This window comes from Triplophysa rosa, linkage group LG25 (genome assembly GCF_024868665.1).
Source record: "Triplophysa rosa linkage group LG25, Trosa_1v2, whole genome shotgun sequence".
In the NCBI taxonomy this organism is placed as follows: domain Eukaryota; kingdom Metazoa; phylum Chordata; class Actinopteri; order Cypriniformes; family Nemacheilidae; genus Triplophysa; species Triplophysa rosa.
In genome coordinates, this window is record NC_079914.1 from 12,167,163 (window position 1) to 12,182,457 (window position 15,295).

Sequence of the window (15,295 nt, forward strand, 5' to 3'; positions counted from 1 at the left end):
ACCGCAATGAACAGTATTATGTTTATTCTATGCTTGTGCTCTGCAGTTTTACATTTTAAATGCATAAGCCCTTTAAATTGAAATTTGAAATAAATAAATCTGATCCTAATAATATTGTGTCTGTTTTGCTATCATTATAGTTATTGTTGTCATCCTTGGTGTGAACAGGCCTTTAGCTACATCCCTAATCGAACACATCTTGTCCATGCAGCTAGTAAAGATCTTCAGGTCTGCTCGAAAACGGCAGGCAGTGGTGTTGAAGTATAGTTGCACTGCATTCTGCAATGGCCCTTCAGGACTGCGGTTGACAGCCCTGGGCAAGTTTGGAATGAAATATAGAAATGGAAAATGTGTGCGTGTTATGGTTTAGTTTAAAACAGGATAGCATAGAAATGTTGCAACAACATGGAATACAAAACATAGATTTTGCTATGCAGTGTGGCCCATGAGAAGCCATGGTAAAGCATGTACACATTTGTGACCAGAAGGGTCCAAATATCAGCATTTCGCTCTACGATTATCATGGCCAAAAGATTTCACGATAATAATATTATTGCAGTATTGAAATTAAATAAATAATGCTATTAGTCAATGTAATCTTTCATTTTGTACATTTTGTGTTTTTCACCAATGAGTCATACTCGAAATATGAGTGTAGAGAGAGAGAGTTTGTAACCATTGTTCTTTCTCTTAAGGCAAAATGTTAATCAACACCTACAATGTTGAAGTGTCAGGCTTTGTCCGAAATCGCCCCCTTTACTATCATTCACTATCCCCTACACTAGCCCAACTAAATCAAACACTGATCACAATAATGGTGATTCGTTGAAATTGAAACGTTTTTTCAACATTAATTGCGGGTGCAAAAGTGACATTGATTCAACGCAATTAACATTGACAAATCAACTATTTTTTAACATCGATTCAACGCTTGCTTGCTATCTGGGTTACTAATGGTAACTTGACTTGCCAACTTAAAATGATATGTAAATTGAACTAAACCTGTTTAGTGTCGACCTGTGTAAGAACTAAAATAGTTTAGTGCAACGGGTTTCCACGCACATTTCTAGTAGTCAACAATTTGGGTTAAGAGTGTAATAGACCTCGGCACGGATGTAAAGAACCGGCGCAGTCAGACAGATATCTAGGAGAGCGAATCTGATGGCTGGACCCACACTGCTCGCTCTGACTGGATGTCAGCCAGCTGTCAATACCCATCTGCTGTTGGACCCTACAGATGAGTGAGGGAAGTCTATCGGGTTTCATTGTTGAAGAACTGTTGAAACACTATTTGGTTCCAGCTTCCACTTTGAAGTGGGACAGTTTCAGTGATTTGCGTTGATTCTCTGCGGCGATGGTGTTGTTGTTTAGTTTCAGCTGCTTGAATTCATTTTACAGTACGGGTAAATACACTCAACTCCAGGTCAGAAGGTTTCGTTGTGTTTTAAAACCTTCATTTATGAGGAACTATTGATTGAGACTGTTGTCCAGAATGCATTAGGGCCTGGCTGACAAATGTGTTGAGGTTACGAATGTGGTTTCAGTAATCAGATTAAAAAATGCTTTGGACACTGTTTGCACTTGTATTTTGCTCTGTCCACGTTTATTGGATCACAGGAGATGGATGTGAATAAACAGAGTCGAAGTTTCGGCTGTAACCTGAAAATTGTGCCTCTGCAGAGCAGCCGAGATGCATTTTTAAAGAGTCCTGAATGAGACAAGCTTGTCTCTTATTCGCTTTGCTGTCTTTTATCAGCTTTAGCCGTCTCGGTCATATGTTTTCATTATTTGATGTATTCACATTTTAGATACAAGATCTACTGGAGCCAAATTGGCTGGCGTATTAAAATCAATGCGTGAACCTTCATCAAGTTCAACGATAATGAAAACCTGGACATGTGTATTGAACCTCTTAATTTTTAATGACGGAGGAAAACCAAGAACTCGGGGAGCTCAAAACCGCACACAAAAAAGGAGGCAGGGCCGAAAGAGAGGTAAAAAAAGGGCAACATGAAAAGAAAACATCACCCAGAATATGTAATTAATAAATAATGTCATTATTTATTAATGGTTGTTCTTGCTGTACTCTTTTCGTCGGTGTGTGGCTTCACCTTTTCTGGATACCGAGGCTGCTTTTGTACCCCGTCACTTTCTTCCGTTCCCTCTCGTTTCTTTTTATTCCAGTCTTTAATCTTTTTTTTCCCCAAAGCTTTGCTTGTGGAAATGAACACTGTGTCCTTTTCTCAGAAAGATTCACTCTCTCAGCGTTAGGGAGCAGCTAACTAACAGTAGCAACACTATTATCTTAACCACATTTATCCGTGGTGTGACAGGGTTGGACATTTTTTTTATCAGTAACTTTTTTTTAATGAGGAGCATTGTAGTATGCCCAAATGAAATGTTTTGAAATGTTGCGTTGAGGACAAAGTGATATACACTTTTTCTTACACTGTTGGATTGTTTGATTTATTATAGTGAATTGTTTGGCCAGATTGTTCTCTCTTTCTCATATGTGGCTTTGGAAAGTTTGATTTTCTTTTTGTGAATTGGTCTTTCGAAACGGCTTTGTCTTTCGTGTGAGCATTGGAATGCCTGCATTACCCAAACAAAACAATGAATCCAAAAAAGAGAGAAATTACAAAAAAGAAAAATATGCCCGAAATGACCTATTGTAATTAGTAGTGCTGTCAAACGATTAATCACGATTAATCGCAGACAGAATAAAAGTTTGTGTTTACATAATATACTGTATGTCTGTGTACTGTGCATAATAATTTGGTATTTAGAAATGCATAAACATACACGTATTTGGAAATATTAACATATATTTATTTATATTTACCAATAATTAAATTGTATCTAAATGTTTATCATTTTTTTACTTCATATTTTTCTAAAATACAGTATATACATGTATGTAAATGCGTTTATAAATACAAAATTATTATGCACAGTACACAGACATATATTATGTAAACACAAACTTTTGTTCTGGATGTGATTAATCGCGATTAATCGTTTGACAGCCCTAGTAATTCGCTGTTTTTGTTAACATTGTGTAGTGCAACTAGTGTCATTAGCATACAATTAGTAGCATGACTGTGGTTTAACAAACAACGTGTAGCTTGACCATAGTTTAATTAGGCGACTTTAAATTTGTAGCTTGACCATGGGAATTTTTTACGAGATGGCACAATGTGAACTGTACAAAAACATACAAAAATTGACAATTGATAATTTTATTACGATAGCAAGTCATAATAAAACATACCAATCAGATTGTACGATTTAGCTACCTCGTAAAATAGTTACGATTGGCCTTGAGCTTGTGTTGGTTTGACTGTAGTTAAACTATTTAAATTAGTAACTTCACTGTAGTTTATTTTAAGTAACTGACGGCTGCAATCTATAACTTTTCGGTTTTAAATAAACACATTTATTTAATTAAATTTTTGATCATGTACATAAAAATCTTTGAATTAGCGATAATCTTAACTGTAGGTCAACAACCTTGAAACCGTATCTTGCAAAGTGACAAGCTACTCATATTTAAAGTTGCTTCCCAACAATCATGTCACCCTCTTGCAACTGGATGACACCCATCCAATCTGTCCTAACCCAGCCTATTAAAGTGAGGTTAACCAAATGAAATGCAGACGCTGCAGAGTGCGAGAACCTTGACCGCGGACGGAGGACTTGAGATGTGAGGAGCCGGCAGGGAAGGGAGAGCGAGCTGGAGTAAATTAAAAGCCTCTAATCTGTAAGTCTAACAGCATGATCACAGCACAGCACGCTGGGACTTTAAAAACGATGAGACAGGAAATGGATCTCCAGTCAGAGAAGATCAGGATGCATTCCCAGTGAAGCTTGAGGACGATTAAGAATTCAGGAAGCATGCCTGTTAAAATGCAGATTCCCATTAGGATTGCGTGTCAAGGGAAATTGTCTTAAATGTCAAAGTAATGGCGCTATGTTATTATGCCTGTATGTTGTATGTTTTTTTTTTGTCAGATTGAAGGATATGGATAAAAATAGCTAGATTGTAATATGATGACTGTGTACCACAATAAATGAATGCTTCTTTAGCAAATTGATGTCTGTCATTTGAAATTCTGAAAGGGATAGTTCACAAAAAAATAAAAGTTCTGTCATCAATTTTAACACTCGTGTCTTTTAAAACTGGTATATGGCACTTTCTTGTGTTGTAAAACACAAAAGAAGATATTTTGAGAAATGTGGTTTTATGTACTGTATATGAAAGGGGAGTCAATGGGTGTGTGTTTTTCTTTTGTTACAAGCATTTTTCAAAATATGTTTTGTGTTCTGCGGAAGAAAGTCACATAGGTTGGAATAACTTGATGGTGAGTAAAAGGGTGAACTATCCCTTTAAGAGCCTACTTCATCCTCAGACAGTCACATTTTCTGAGTATTAAGCAAAAAATATAGTTCTAATAAACACTTGCAAATGAACCAATTACTCCAGTAATATGGTGTTTCATTGTGGTACACTTGCCATATGGCAACATGCATATTTTGAAATTTACAGTAAACAATATTAAGCAAAGTATGTCTGTGAACAATGACTATTTAAGACTATTTAATAAACACACAGATGAAATGAGCAAAACAATGCAATGGGTTATAACTTTTTCCTGAATAATGATAAAACATGTTTCAATAATGTCTGTTTTTTTAAGTACCTGTCAATACTGAGTTGAATACTTCACTGTCTGTGGGGTCTGTCACAGAGGATCTTTGCTCTTTAAACAGAGGATGGTGTCCTGGTCTAAATGACCTCTGGGATTAATGGTCTAATCCCTGTAGCCTGCATTCTATAATCCGGTCTCAAACACATGCCATTGTGCCCTCTGACCGGCCAAGAGATGATCTTTTTATTTGTAAAATGCATTAAGATTAACGCATTATTAATACATGTGTACACGTGTGTGTAGTTTCATCATTTTTTCGTCTGAAAATTAAGTCTAGTATTGTAGACACATTATGATCCCATGACTAATCAGTTGGAAGGTTTTTCCTGCTTTGTTTATTGTGATGGATTACTGAGCACTCTTCTTGTTATTTTGGATGAAATGGGGAATAATTACCTCAGTTTTCCAACTCTAATTCTTTGATGTCAGAGAGAATGCATCACATTAGCATTTCCATTCTGGAGCAAACAGGCAGTAGTGATATTAATCTAGAAAGGTTTGTTTTTTTAGATACAAACAACGGTTTCAAAAGTATTTAGACACTGCGGGTTGCTCTTAAAATGTATGAATTTCATTCGATTAAATAAAATATCAAGCTAAGTGTATAATTTGCAAACAAATGATGGCAGGCCTTTTTTCGCAGCTAATTCGACTTCCAACCCATTTGTGCAGCGATTTTAATCCACTGAGTTCAAGAATTCATTCCCGAAAATGCATTCATACCCATTAATTACTTAAAAGTTTGCTTGTGCTGTCTTTGTTTAGAGTAAATGGCACTTGGTTTGTATTATAGTCTATTGTGTACTGCAAGGATATTTCTATATTTTTAAGTGTGGCTCAATTGTCTGATACTTTTGGGGGTCTCTGTTTCATTAAGATTTAAAGAAAAGCAAATACAAAGTCAAAAGAGACCCTAATATATTTTTCAAATATTTAATGTGTTTAAACTGCCTTTATTATGGCAGGCGGAACGCAAGAACGCGTCCTGTGGGTCCGCGTCCTGTGCGTCAAAAAGCGCTGTCCACATCTGTGGTGCTGAAATCTGCTCTACGGACGTGCGGACGTGCCCACCTCTCTCTCTCTCTCTCTCTCTCTCTCTCTCAAAACTGATCTACTCTCTACAGATCCTATCATTCGGCGCGCAACCTCTTCGCGCCGCCACTGCCGGCTCACGCGTAGTAACGCACCAAACGCAAGCGTCTCTTTCTGAACGTCACATTCAGACCGTCTCGTCACTTCAGTTGGACTTTACACTTCGGAATACGAGTCAAATGAAAAATGTATCAAGACTAATTAGGAAGAAAACTTAGTATGTGTGCAGAATCTCTTGGAAAGAGCCTGATGTATGTCTTTGAGAGAAACTATGGGGGGAGTGTCTCAGTCGTTTCATCATTGGAAACACTAGTTTGAGGTTAGACAGCAGCTGGACCCGAACTGGCATTCGGACCTATTTCACGCTGGCTGGGAATATTGTACAGCTTGGATAAGCGTTATTGTGCTTTTGGCGAGCTGATGATGACGATGATGATGGACGTCCTGAGCCTTCAAGCGTTCGCGCTCCTGTGCGCGTTACCAACCACGCTGGCAGCAAATAACTGTGAGTGTAATTACATAATGATTTTTGTTAAAATATATGTCAAAATTAAATACATTACATTTAAAAAGATTTTTTTATGTATATTTGCATAGAATTTACGTTAGTTGTTTACGTTATTTAATGATTGAATTTACGTTTATATATCAGGTTAATTAAAAATGCTTTTTAATGTAATGATTTCTTTAAAATTCAATCTATGACATTTATTATAATATGAAAAAATACGTTGTCAGAATCTTCCTTTCTGAAAGTTACAATACCTCTACTTTGTCGCTAAATCGAGCATCTGTAGCTCAGCGATTTGTGTATTTATTAAAGCTTTTGTTATTCTTTGCGGAGATATCGTCTTAAACACGAAGGTTTTATAATTTACATAATAGAAAAAAGGTTCACAGCTTGCTAAAGGTCTCATTTAAGTTTTTAATGTGTTTCAGTAGCCTATATTTATAGCTTTTGTACACGAGTTGAGCTTATAATGCATCACTGTTTTTAATGTATTGGTTTCAGTAAACCCGTTTAATGCTATTGGAGAGTGACATGTCTAGACTAAAAGTCATTGTTTTGGTTTATACCTTATAGATTCCATACAATGACAATAAACAAATTCTTGACATACTTGAAAACATTTCATGAAACTACGTGCATAATAAATGGCTCTTTCAATAAATAGACTGATTTATTATTCAAAACAGTGTTTGTATGCGCTGCTTTATCAAGTTAAGTTTGAAAACACGTCCGCTAGGAGGCGCTGTTTCCCCGTATCAGCATTGCAATTGACATTTAGAGTCGTAACCCACGTTCAAGGGCCCTAGTCTTGTCATCAGGAGCACTTTTTAGGAGGACTTTCATTTTTAGAAGACTTTAATTAGGGCCATAAATGTCAATTAAGCAGAATTATTCCCACGTGTGCATTGACAGGTTATATATTCTTTTGGTGTTGGTATTATTTGTGCTTTTTTCTTTCTTGTTCATGTCTTCAGAATCATTTTAAAAGCTTTAGTTTCAGAAGGCATGCAAACAAACAGACCAGAGATAAATAGAAAATGCAGAACTGTATTTGTGTATGTATTTAAGCCATTGTTGTGTTATCCGTTAAATGCAGATTTGCATTATTCCCATAGACAGATTTGTAGTCTCGGACTGTGATGCACAGTAGCACTCAGGGTTGTCAAACACAAACATGCAAGATTCTAATGGAGTGTTCATTTGCATATGTCTCAACACAACCTTCAAACAGAGCATGGCAGCTTAGAATCATCTGTCTTGAGTCAGTGTTAGAAAATGTGTACGACGGATAACGTCATATAATGTCAACTGCAAATTGGTCCAAAACGTTTTTTTCGAAGTTTGTTGAGTTTTAAATAGTACATCAATATTTTATCCTGTCTAGAAGGTATTTGGCCAGTGTGGTCAGTGCAACATGTCTGTAGTTTATGTGATGAACTACACCTGTGCATACTTTGATAGGTCACCTGTGTGAACCTGAGAGGAACATCCATCATACTGTTCATCCACAAAAAAACTTGACACGTCATTGTATGACTTTCATGCCTCTTGGATACAATAGAAGATATTTTTAGAATGTCTTTGTGGTTTTGGGTCCATACAATGGGAGTCGATGGGGGCCAGTGTTGTTTGGTTATCAACATTCTTCAGAATATCTTCTTTTGTGTTCTGCTGAAGAAAGAAAGTCATATAGGTTTAGAAATGACACAAGGGCGAATAAATGATGAACAAATGGTCATTTATAGGTGTACTATCCCTTTAACTAGCCCTCTTAAGATCAACCTTGATTGGCTCATTCTGTAGTAACTCACAGGAAATGGCGTTAAATTAGTATCGCTTTTCTCGCTAAATAAATATTAGCGTTAGATAATAATTATAGATTACAGATATAACAGAAGGCCGCGAGACATCGCAGGCGTGAAACCATCTGTGGTTAAGCGCTTGCGGTTTGCCAATATTAATACCCGCACTAACCGCGCCGTTCTCATAACCCATTAGGTTGCACAAATTATAATTAACAAACTCTTCATACAACAGATTGCAAATAGATAGATGTTCCTATTCCGAATTGCATTACGAGGCAGACAAGACCTAGAAAAAGGCACCGAAAATAACTCGCCTCTGTATATTTTATTGTGTTGTGAATGTGATTTGAAGACGTATATGCTCGGGAAATAGATGGATCACATGTAATGAGAGCCAGAGTCTCTTTGAGAGAGAGTCTGTTGTCGGTGGCCTAGTTTTTTTTTCCACTTTGATCGAACGTGCCTGACAGCGTTCGCCCGCGCAAGTCAATTACTCCTTTTAATTACCTGATCTGTAAGGTCCAGACTCTGAAAACTCAGCTGGGACTCTTCTGCTCTTAAATCAGTAGAATAAAGAGGTCGCAGAGCACTGGTCCTCAATCTCGGATGGTTTTGCTTCAGGAGCCCAGATGTTGCTTTGGAATTCAAGAGGTGACCCACGGTACCCAAATTTTAAAGGGATAGTTTTCCCAAAAATAAAAATCATTCATTCATCCCCATGTTTTTAAAACCTGTATATGATTTTTTATCTGTGGAACACAAAATAAGATATTTTGAGAAATGTCCCAGTGGTTTTGTGTCCATACAATGGAAGTCAATGGGGCCAATGTTGTTTGTGGAACACAAAAGAAGATAGTTTGAGGAATGTCACGGTGGTTTTGTGTCCATACAATGGAAGTCAATGGGGGTCAATGTTGTTTGTGGAGCACAAACGCAAAGATCTGTGGAACACAAAAGAAGATATTTCGAGAAATGTCCCTGTGGTTTTGTGTCCATACAACGGAAGTCAATGGGGGTCAGTGTTGTTTGGTTACCGACATTTTTTTGAAATATCTTCTTTTGTGTTCTTAAGAAGAAGGAAAGTCATACAGGTTTAAAAAGACATGAGGGTGGATAAGTGATATAATACAGTAACTTTTATTTTAGGGTTGACTATCCCTTTAGTGAAAAGCGAAAAATAAAATTACACAGTTTTGCGCAAAAAAAATACTAATTACGGCCAGAGCAGTGTAAGGGTCAGATTCTCATTGACCTTGTGTAGTTTTCATGGTATTCAAGGGTGAAGTCACGCCATTGGCTCTTCTATAAACACATTTCTTGATCATTTTTATCATAAGTATTGATTTATCTTCTGTCCGTCACACTATCGAGCAATCTTGCGACCTGGTGCCGTCGTGGTGTATCATGGTAAAATGCTAAAAATGATTCCATGACCTCTCCGGTTCATGAAGAGCGTGGGCATCATTCCTAGCTTTCCAACTCGAGTCCTCTCTCTTTCTCTTTATCTGTCTCTCTATCTCTCCCTCTGTCCAGGAGAGAAAATAGCTGCGCTTGCAGCGTACAGTAGATCATTGTCTAACTCAATAATTGCCTCTATCTTGTCAGCACATGTGTCAGCTGTAATTTCGGCCCCAAACAAGAGGCGGATCCATAACCGCTGTTTGCGGCTGACCTTAAAAGTTAAAGACAAACAAGTTCCCCTCTCCAAAGTCCAGACCCGTTCCTAAATGGCCTTTGCTCGCGCATGTTTTTCTCGCTGAGGTGAGGTGTTTATCACGACAACGCCACTGGGTATTTTAAGACGGTGTATAAATGCCAGAAAATCTATTTTGAAAGATGCGTGGGACGGCGGGGGGAGAAAAAAACTGAAAGAAAATGAAATTAAAAAAGGCCGTCTCCGTAAGATCCAGAGAATGTCTTGGTTTGACAATCCTGTTGGAAATTGTTAAGCAGTATTTAAAGGATATAATCAATGTGGAGTTGATCTTCAGAGGCCTCAAGGGTAGAGAGCTACTATTGAAAATATATAAAAAATAAGAAACGTTCATATTCTGATGGACGGTGCGGTTGTTCGGTGCATCTGATGTATCACACAGGTGAGATTTTTAAAGGGGATAGTTCACTCAAAAATGAAAACTCTCTCATCATTTACTCATCCTTTTGTTATTTCAAACCTGTATGACTTTCTTTCTTCTGCAAAATACAAAAGAAGACCAAACAACGGTGGTACTCATTGACTTACGTTGGTTTTGAGTCCACACAATATGGTCAATGGCTACCGCTGTTGTTTGGCTTTGAACATTCTACAAAATATCTTCTTTTGTGTTCCGCCGAACAAAGAAAGTCATACAGGTTTGAAATAGCAAGAGGACGGGTAAATGATGACAGAATTTTTATCTTTGGGTGAACTGTCCCTTTGAGGTTTTATGGTCTTAACTTTGCATGTCAAATTCTTTGTGCTAAGAAACATTTGGCCGTTAAACATTTGGGCATTTTTTTATCATCGCTCATTATGAAAAACAAAACTATGCGTTCAAGCCACCAGGTTTGAAGAATAACAATTGCTGGATTTGAAAAAGTTTGTCAGTTTAGTGGCATCTGTGCTTTCATCAACAGCTGAAAAGTTTAGTTTGAGACACGTAAACTCGATAAGTAGAACTGTACATTCTCTTTTGTTATCTAAATTATGCCTGCAAAGTCACCCCTAGAGAACTACAACGTGTGATGGATGATTGACAGATCTAATCCATCAATCTGAAGACTCTGCTATTCACAAACCTGATCCCAAGAAATCAGATAGTCTGATGTTTTCTCCCGACACTAGTTTGAGAAACATGGTTCTTTTAGTGTACCTTCCTCTAATGAGATGTTGCCTGCATTAGTGGGTGTTTAGTTTGAAGAACATATGTTTCGCAATTTCGCAAGCATCACCCCAAGCACAACAAAAGCCCTAACAAGCTGCTAATGGCGCTTCACAAATATTCCACCAACTTCTGCCGTCGTCCCACACTTGTTGCGAAACTATGTTCCTGGTTGTTTCTTACTGTGATCGTTGTTTGCGGTGCACAGTAGAGGTTCTGTAAATATTTCTCTGGGGCTTTGATGCTTGCCATGTGTTGCAGGTTATGGGTGTTTTATATGTATGTAGTCGAACAATCTGAGGTCTTTGCGAGGAGTGGTGTGTTGTTGTTCCAAGACCGATCAACCAAAGTTAAAAGCATCGTATAATTGTGTTTTTGCTATTAAAGACAACTTTCAAAAACATTTTCACAGAAAAATGGAAATTCTATCATTTATTCACCCTCATATCTTGTAAAGTCAATGTATGACATTTTTCTTCTGCAGAAATCAAAAGAAGATATTTTGAAGAATGTCGACAAGCAAACAACATAGCACCCCATTAACTTCAATTGCATAGACACAAAATCACGGAGACATTTCTCAAAATCTTTCTTTTGTGTTCCACAGACTACAAATAGCACCCCAAAGATCCACTCCGTCTAATGTCTTTCGAATCTCGTGTTTTTTATCTTTCTTCAGCGAAACCCAACTGGTGTTGTTGAGCAGATTCTCCTTCAAGCAATCCACATTGTCAAAATCCAAAAAGGACTAACGTAAAAGCGCAAAGTATGACTTGAGCTGTTTGACAATATATTCAAGCCGCATAGCTTTGTGTAAACAGACTGAAATTTAAGTTCCTGAGCACTGAAAGTCTTTTGTGCTCCTGCGGTGAATGAGAGAACGTTTAGCCAGTCGATACATGGGGAAGCTCTGGTCATGACCTGCATTTAAACGTCCCTGAGGTGACTCACGATCAATCAAGATCTGACTGCGTTTCTCAGCTAAACTCTCCAAAACAGTGCGTGTTTCGACTGAAAGACAAGCTCTGGAGGAATTCTGAGGGAATATGTTTCTACGCTTGATGTCCCAGATGGCATAACTTAAAGGAACTGTTTACATATTTTTGATATGCAGAATAGAGAAGTAGACTTTTGGGGGAATAGTGACCTGCTCTTAAAGGGAGACTTCACCCAAAAATGAAATTTCTCTCATTATTTACTCACCTTCGAGTTTCGAGATGTCTTTGTTCTGATGAACACAGAGAAAGATATTTGGAAGAATGCTTTTAACCAAACAGATCTTGCCCACCATTGGCTCCCATCTGTTGAATACAAAAGAAGATATTTTGAAGAATGTAGGACAGCAAACAGTTCTGGGGCACTTTTGACTACCATCGTCATTTTCCTACTATGGGAGTCAATGGGGGCAAAATCTGTCTGGTTATAAGCATTCTTCCAAATATCTTTCTCTGTGTTCATCAGAACAAAGACATCTCGAAACTCGAAGGTGTTTATACAGATTTGGAACAACTCGAAGGTGAGTAAATGATGACAGAATTTTCATTTTTGGGTGAAGTATCCCTTTAAGCCATTCAAAGCATTATGTGATGTAGAACATCACAAAGCATGTGGGCTTCTCTTTTTTTTTTATCATAGAATATTTATTGTTGCAAATTGCATTTTACATTTTATATCACAACATACACAGTCCTACCCAGCCCCAACAGAGCAATCCGCAAATAAAAAAATAAAATAAAATAAACGAATATATAAAATATATGTATATGCATGTATACCTCTACTCAATCCACGTCTAATGTTTTCAAGTCTTTAAAAAATGTGATAAATTGTTGCCATTTTTCAAAAAACAATTCCCCCCTACCTCTGACATTGTATTTAAACATGTGGGCTTCTTTAATGGTAATATTCCGCTGCTGTCGTCATTTTTATTTTTTGTCATAAATCATTATTATTAGTCTCCTTTTGTTTCTTACTGGGAACCAATTAAAAGTATTAAAAAGTGCTTGTCAACTTTGTCAAGGCAGTATTTACTCATTTAAAAAGTACAGATGTTTTTCTATTTCCTGCAAAATTTTGGAATTGAAGAATTTTGGACATCTGAGGTTTCGGAAGAACGTCGACGATTTGTAGTTTTCGGAGCTTAAAAGAGCTGTCATTTTATGATAACATTCAGTTTATATTTTTAAACGGAATACTGTGATTATTTCTCAGGAAATTTACTTTTGTGTTCCACAGATGCAAAATAGCTGAATACCTGTCTGAATGAATGTGAAGAAATTACAAAATTTCCAGTTTTAGAGAAACAAAAAAAAAGTATGTCAAAATTTGTGTTCAAAATTCGCAATTGTAAGCTCATAGTAATGATTTATAATTCACGTCAAGCTGACGTCATTTGACTTAAACCCCTCGCAAAGATTGAGTAACCTGTGATTTTGTTTCAAGCAGAGATAGCGAGGGACAAAACTTAGAGTCTGTAGGTTTAAACAAACAAAAAACTGTACAAATCTAAACAAACCCGTGTTTAGTCCATTCGAGGATCCTGTCTTCCTTGTGTTGTATCGTGCTGAGGTGAGCTCGGTGTTTCACAGCGGAAGTGAGGAGCGTCTGTGTCGCTGTCAGCTTTAAATAATAGCCTCGCTTTCATTTTCCTCTATTACATCAGCCGTCGCTGCCATGGGCAACCGCTACTAAAATCAGGTCAACGCTAAATGCCAGGCATGAAGAGGGGGCAAAAACGTGGCCCGAGTCATTTTAATTACCCACAATGCCGTGAGAGAGGGCACCAGGTTTCGAGGAGCATTGTAAATGGGGCATTTATGAACGTAAAGTGCTTTTCTAAAAGTAAATGTACAATGGGTATAATTTAATATGATTTAAACTTTTTTATACTTGGACTGTTTAAATATGTTGAGGTTCTTGAGATTTGAGGGGCCAAATTGATTTAAAGTTTATTTCAACATTTATGCATTTGCCAAACACTTTTATTTAAAGTGCATTCAGGGTTTACATTTTTTCAGTATGCACAGTATACAAACTTATTTGCTTGTAGCTTTAGGTTCTAACCTCATATACTGTAATACAAATAAAAGCTTTATTCCACAGCGGAAATGCTGTTTACCGTCTACAAACAGATCTAGGACAGTCCGGCTACGTGAGAAATCTCCAACAGGATTTAAATGAGTGTTTCACACGTTCCACAGGATGTTGCTGTCCAGGTATTCAGTTTTTACCTTTAGCTGCCGTCTTGCTTTCTCTCAGTGCATCCGTCGGAATGAGGCACCAGGCCCATTTCAATGTGGGAAAAGCTTTTTGAGAATCACATTAGAAATCATATGTTCTGTCACAGCTCGAATGCACAGAGACGTCCGGGGAATTCCATTAAAGGTGGAGAGTCTTAAAAGCGCAGCTGGGCTTGGAAAAAATGGATTGTCGTGCTGGGTTTGCATCGGGCCGCTTTTAGGTCCAATAAAGCGTAAGAATATCGCACGGGGGGCTGGGGGGGCTGGGCTCTGAACTGCAGCCTGCAATTTCGTGGGTTCTCGTGTGCGCTAATAGCCTCGTACGTGCTTTCCAAGAACCGCATTTGCTTAAAAGCTTTGGGTCTTAAACACTCTAAGGGGCAACGAACAGTCGAGGGTTTGAGTTGGCATGTGTTTTTGGGTGCTTTTGAGGCTGTTTTTTTTGTTTCTAAACAACGCATCCTTCCTTCCATACTAACACGTCGTCTGGTTGTCTAGCAAGCAAAACAGCGAATTAGACGAGCAATCCTCAAGCTAATACCTCCACCGCAGAGTTGTTTTTCACCCACAAACATTCATTTCACAGCATGCATATGTCAGTAGAAAACGCAGTGCTGACTAGGAGAATTTCCAAGGTAAACATAAAATTTTTATCTCTTCCACCCCACCGGCCCGTCATGGCATTCGTGCAGAGAATCTGTCGGATCCCAGTAGAAACAATTGCGGGTAGCGTGTTTGTCAAATATAAGAAAAACAACGTATTTTACAGTTCAACAAGCAGCCGTGTGTGTGTGTGTGCAAACATCTCAGGGCTTTCGTGTTTGTCATAAATTGCTCTTTGTAGGTGTTATGTGTATTAACTGAGAGCCGCTCTTGACTGTTTAATTAATTACAAGCATGCGCGAGTACGCTCGGTTGTCACTAATTAATAAGCTAAACAGAGATGAATATTACCATGATTAAGAAATCATGTTAGTAGTAATCAGCTCATTGTATTTGATTACAATAAATTATTTTTAGCAAAATGATAGGCTTAAAAATATGTAAATTATATGTATACGTATATACATATATACAT

At 37.6% G+C, this 15,295-nt stretch overlaps 1 protein-coding gene across 3 annotated transcripts in view; it reads left to right on the forward strand.

Moving 5' to 3' along the window:
• The first annotated feature begins 5,855 nt into the window (after nt 1-5,855).
• The window catches only part of cntnap5b (contactin associated protein family member 5b), a 49,954-nt gene continuing 40,514 nt past the window's right edge, over nt 5,856-15,295 (forward strand). For all 3 annotated transcript variants that reach the window (XM_057325793.1, XM_057325794.1, XM_057325795.1), the window contains exon 1: nt 5,856-6,306. In XM_057325793.1, the coding sequence (XP_057181776.1) occupies nt 6,222-6,306 (85 nt within the window). In that variant the 5' untranslated portion in view covers nt 5,856-6,221. The remainder of the gene's footprint in view (nt 6,307-15,295) is intronic.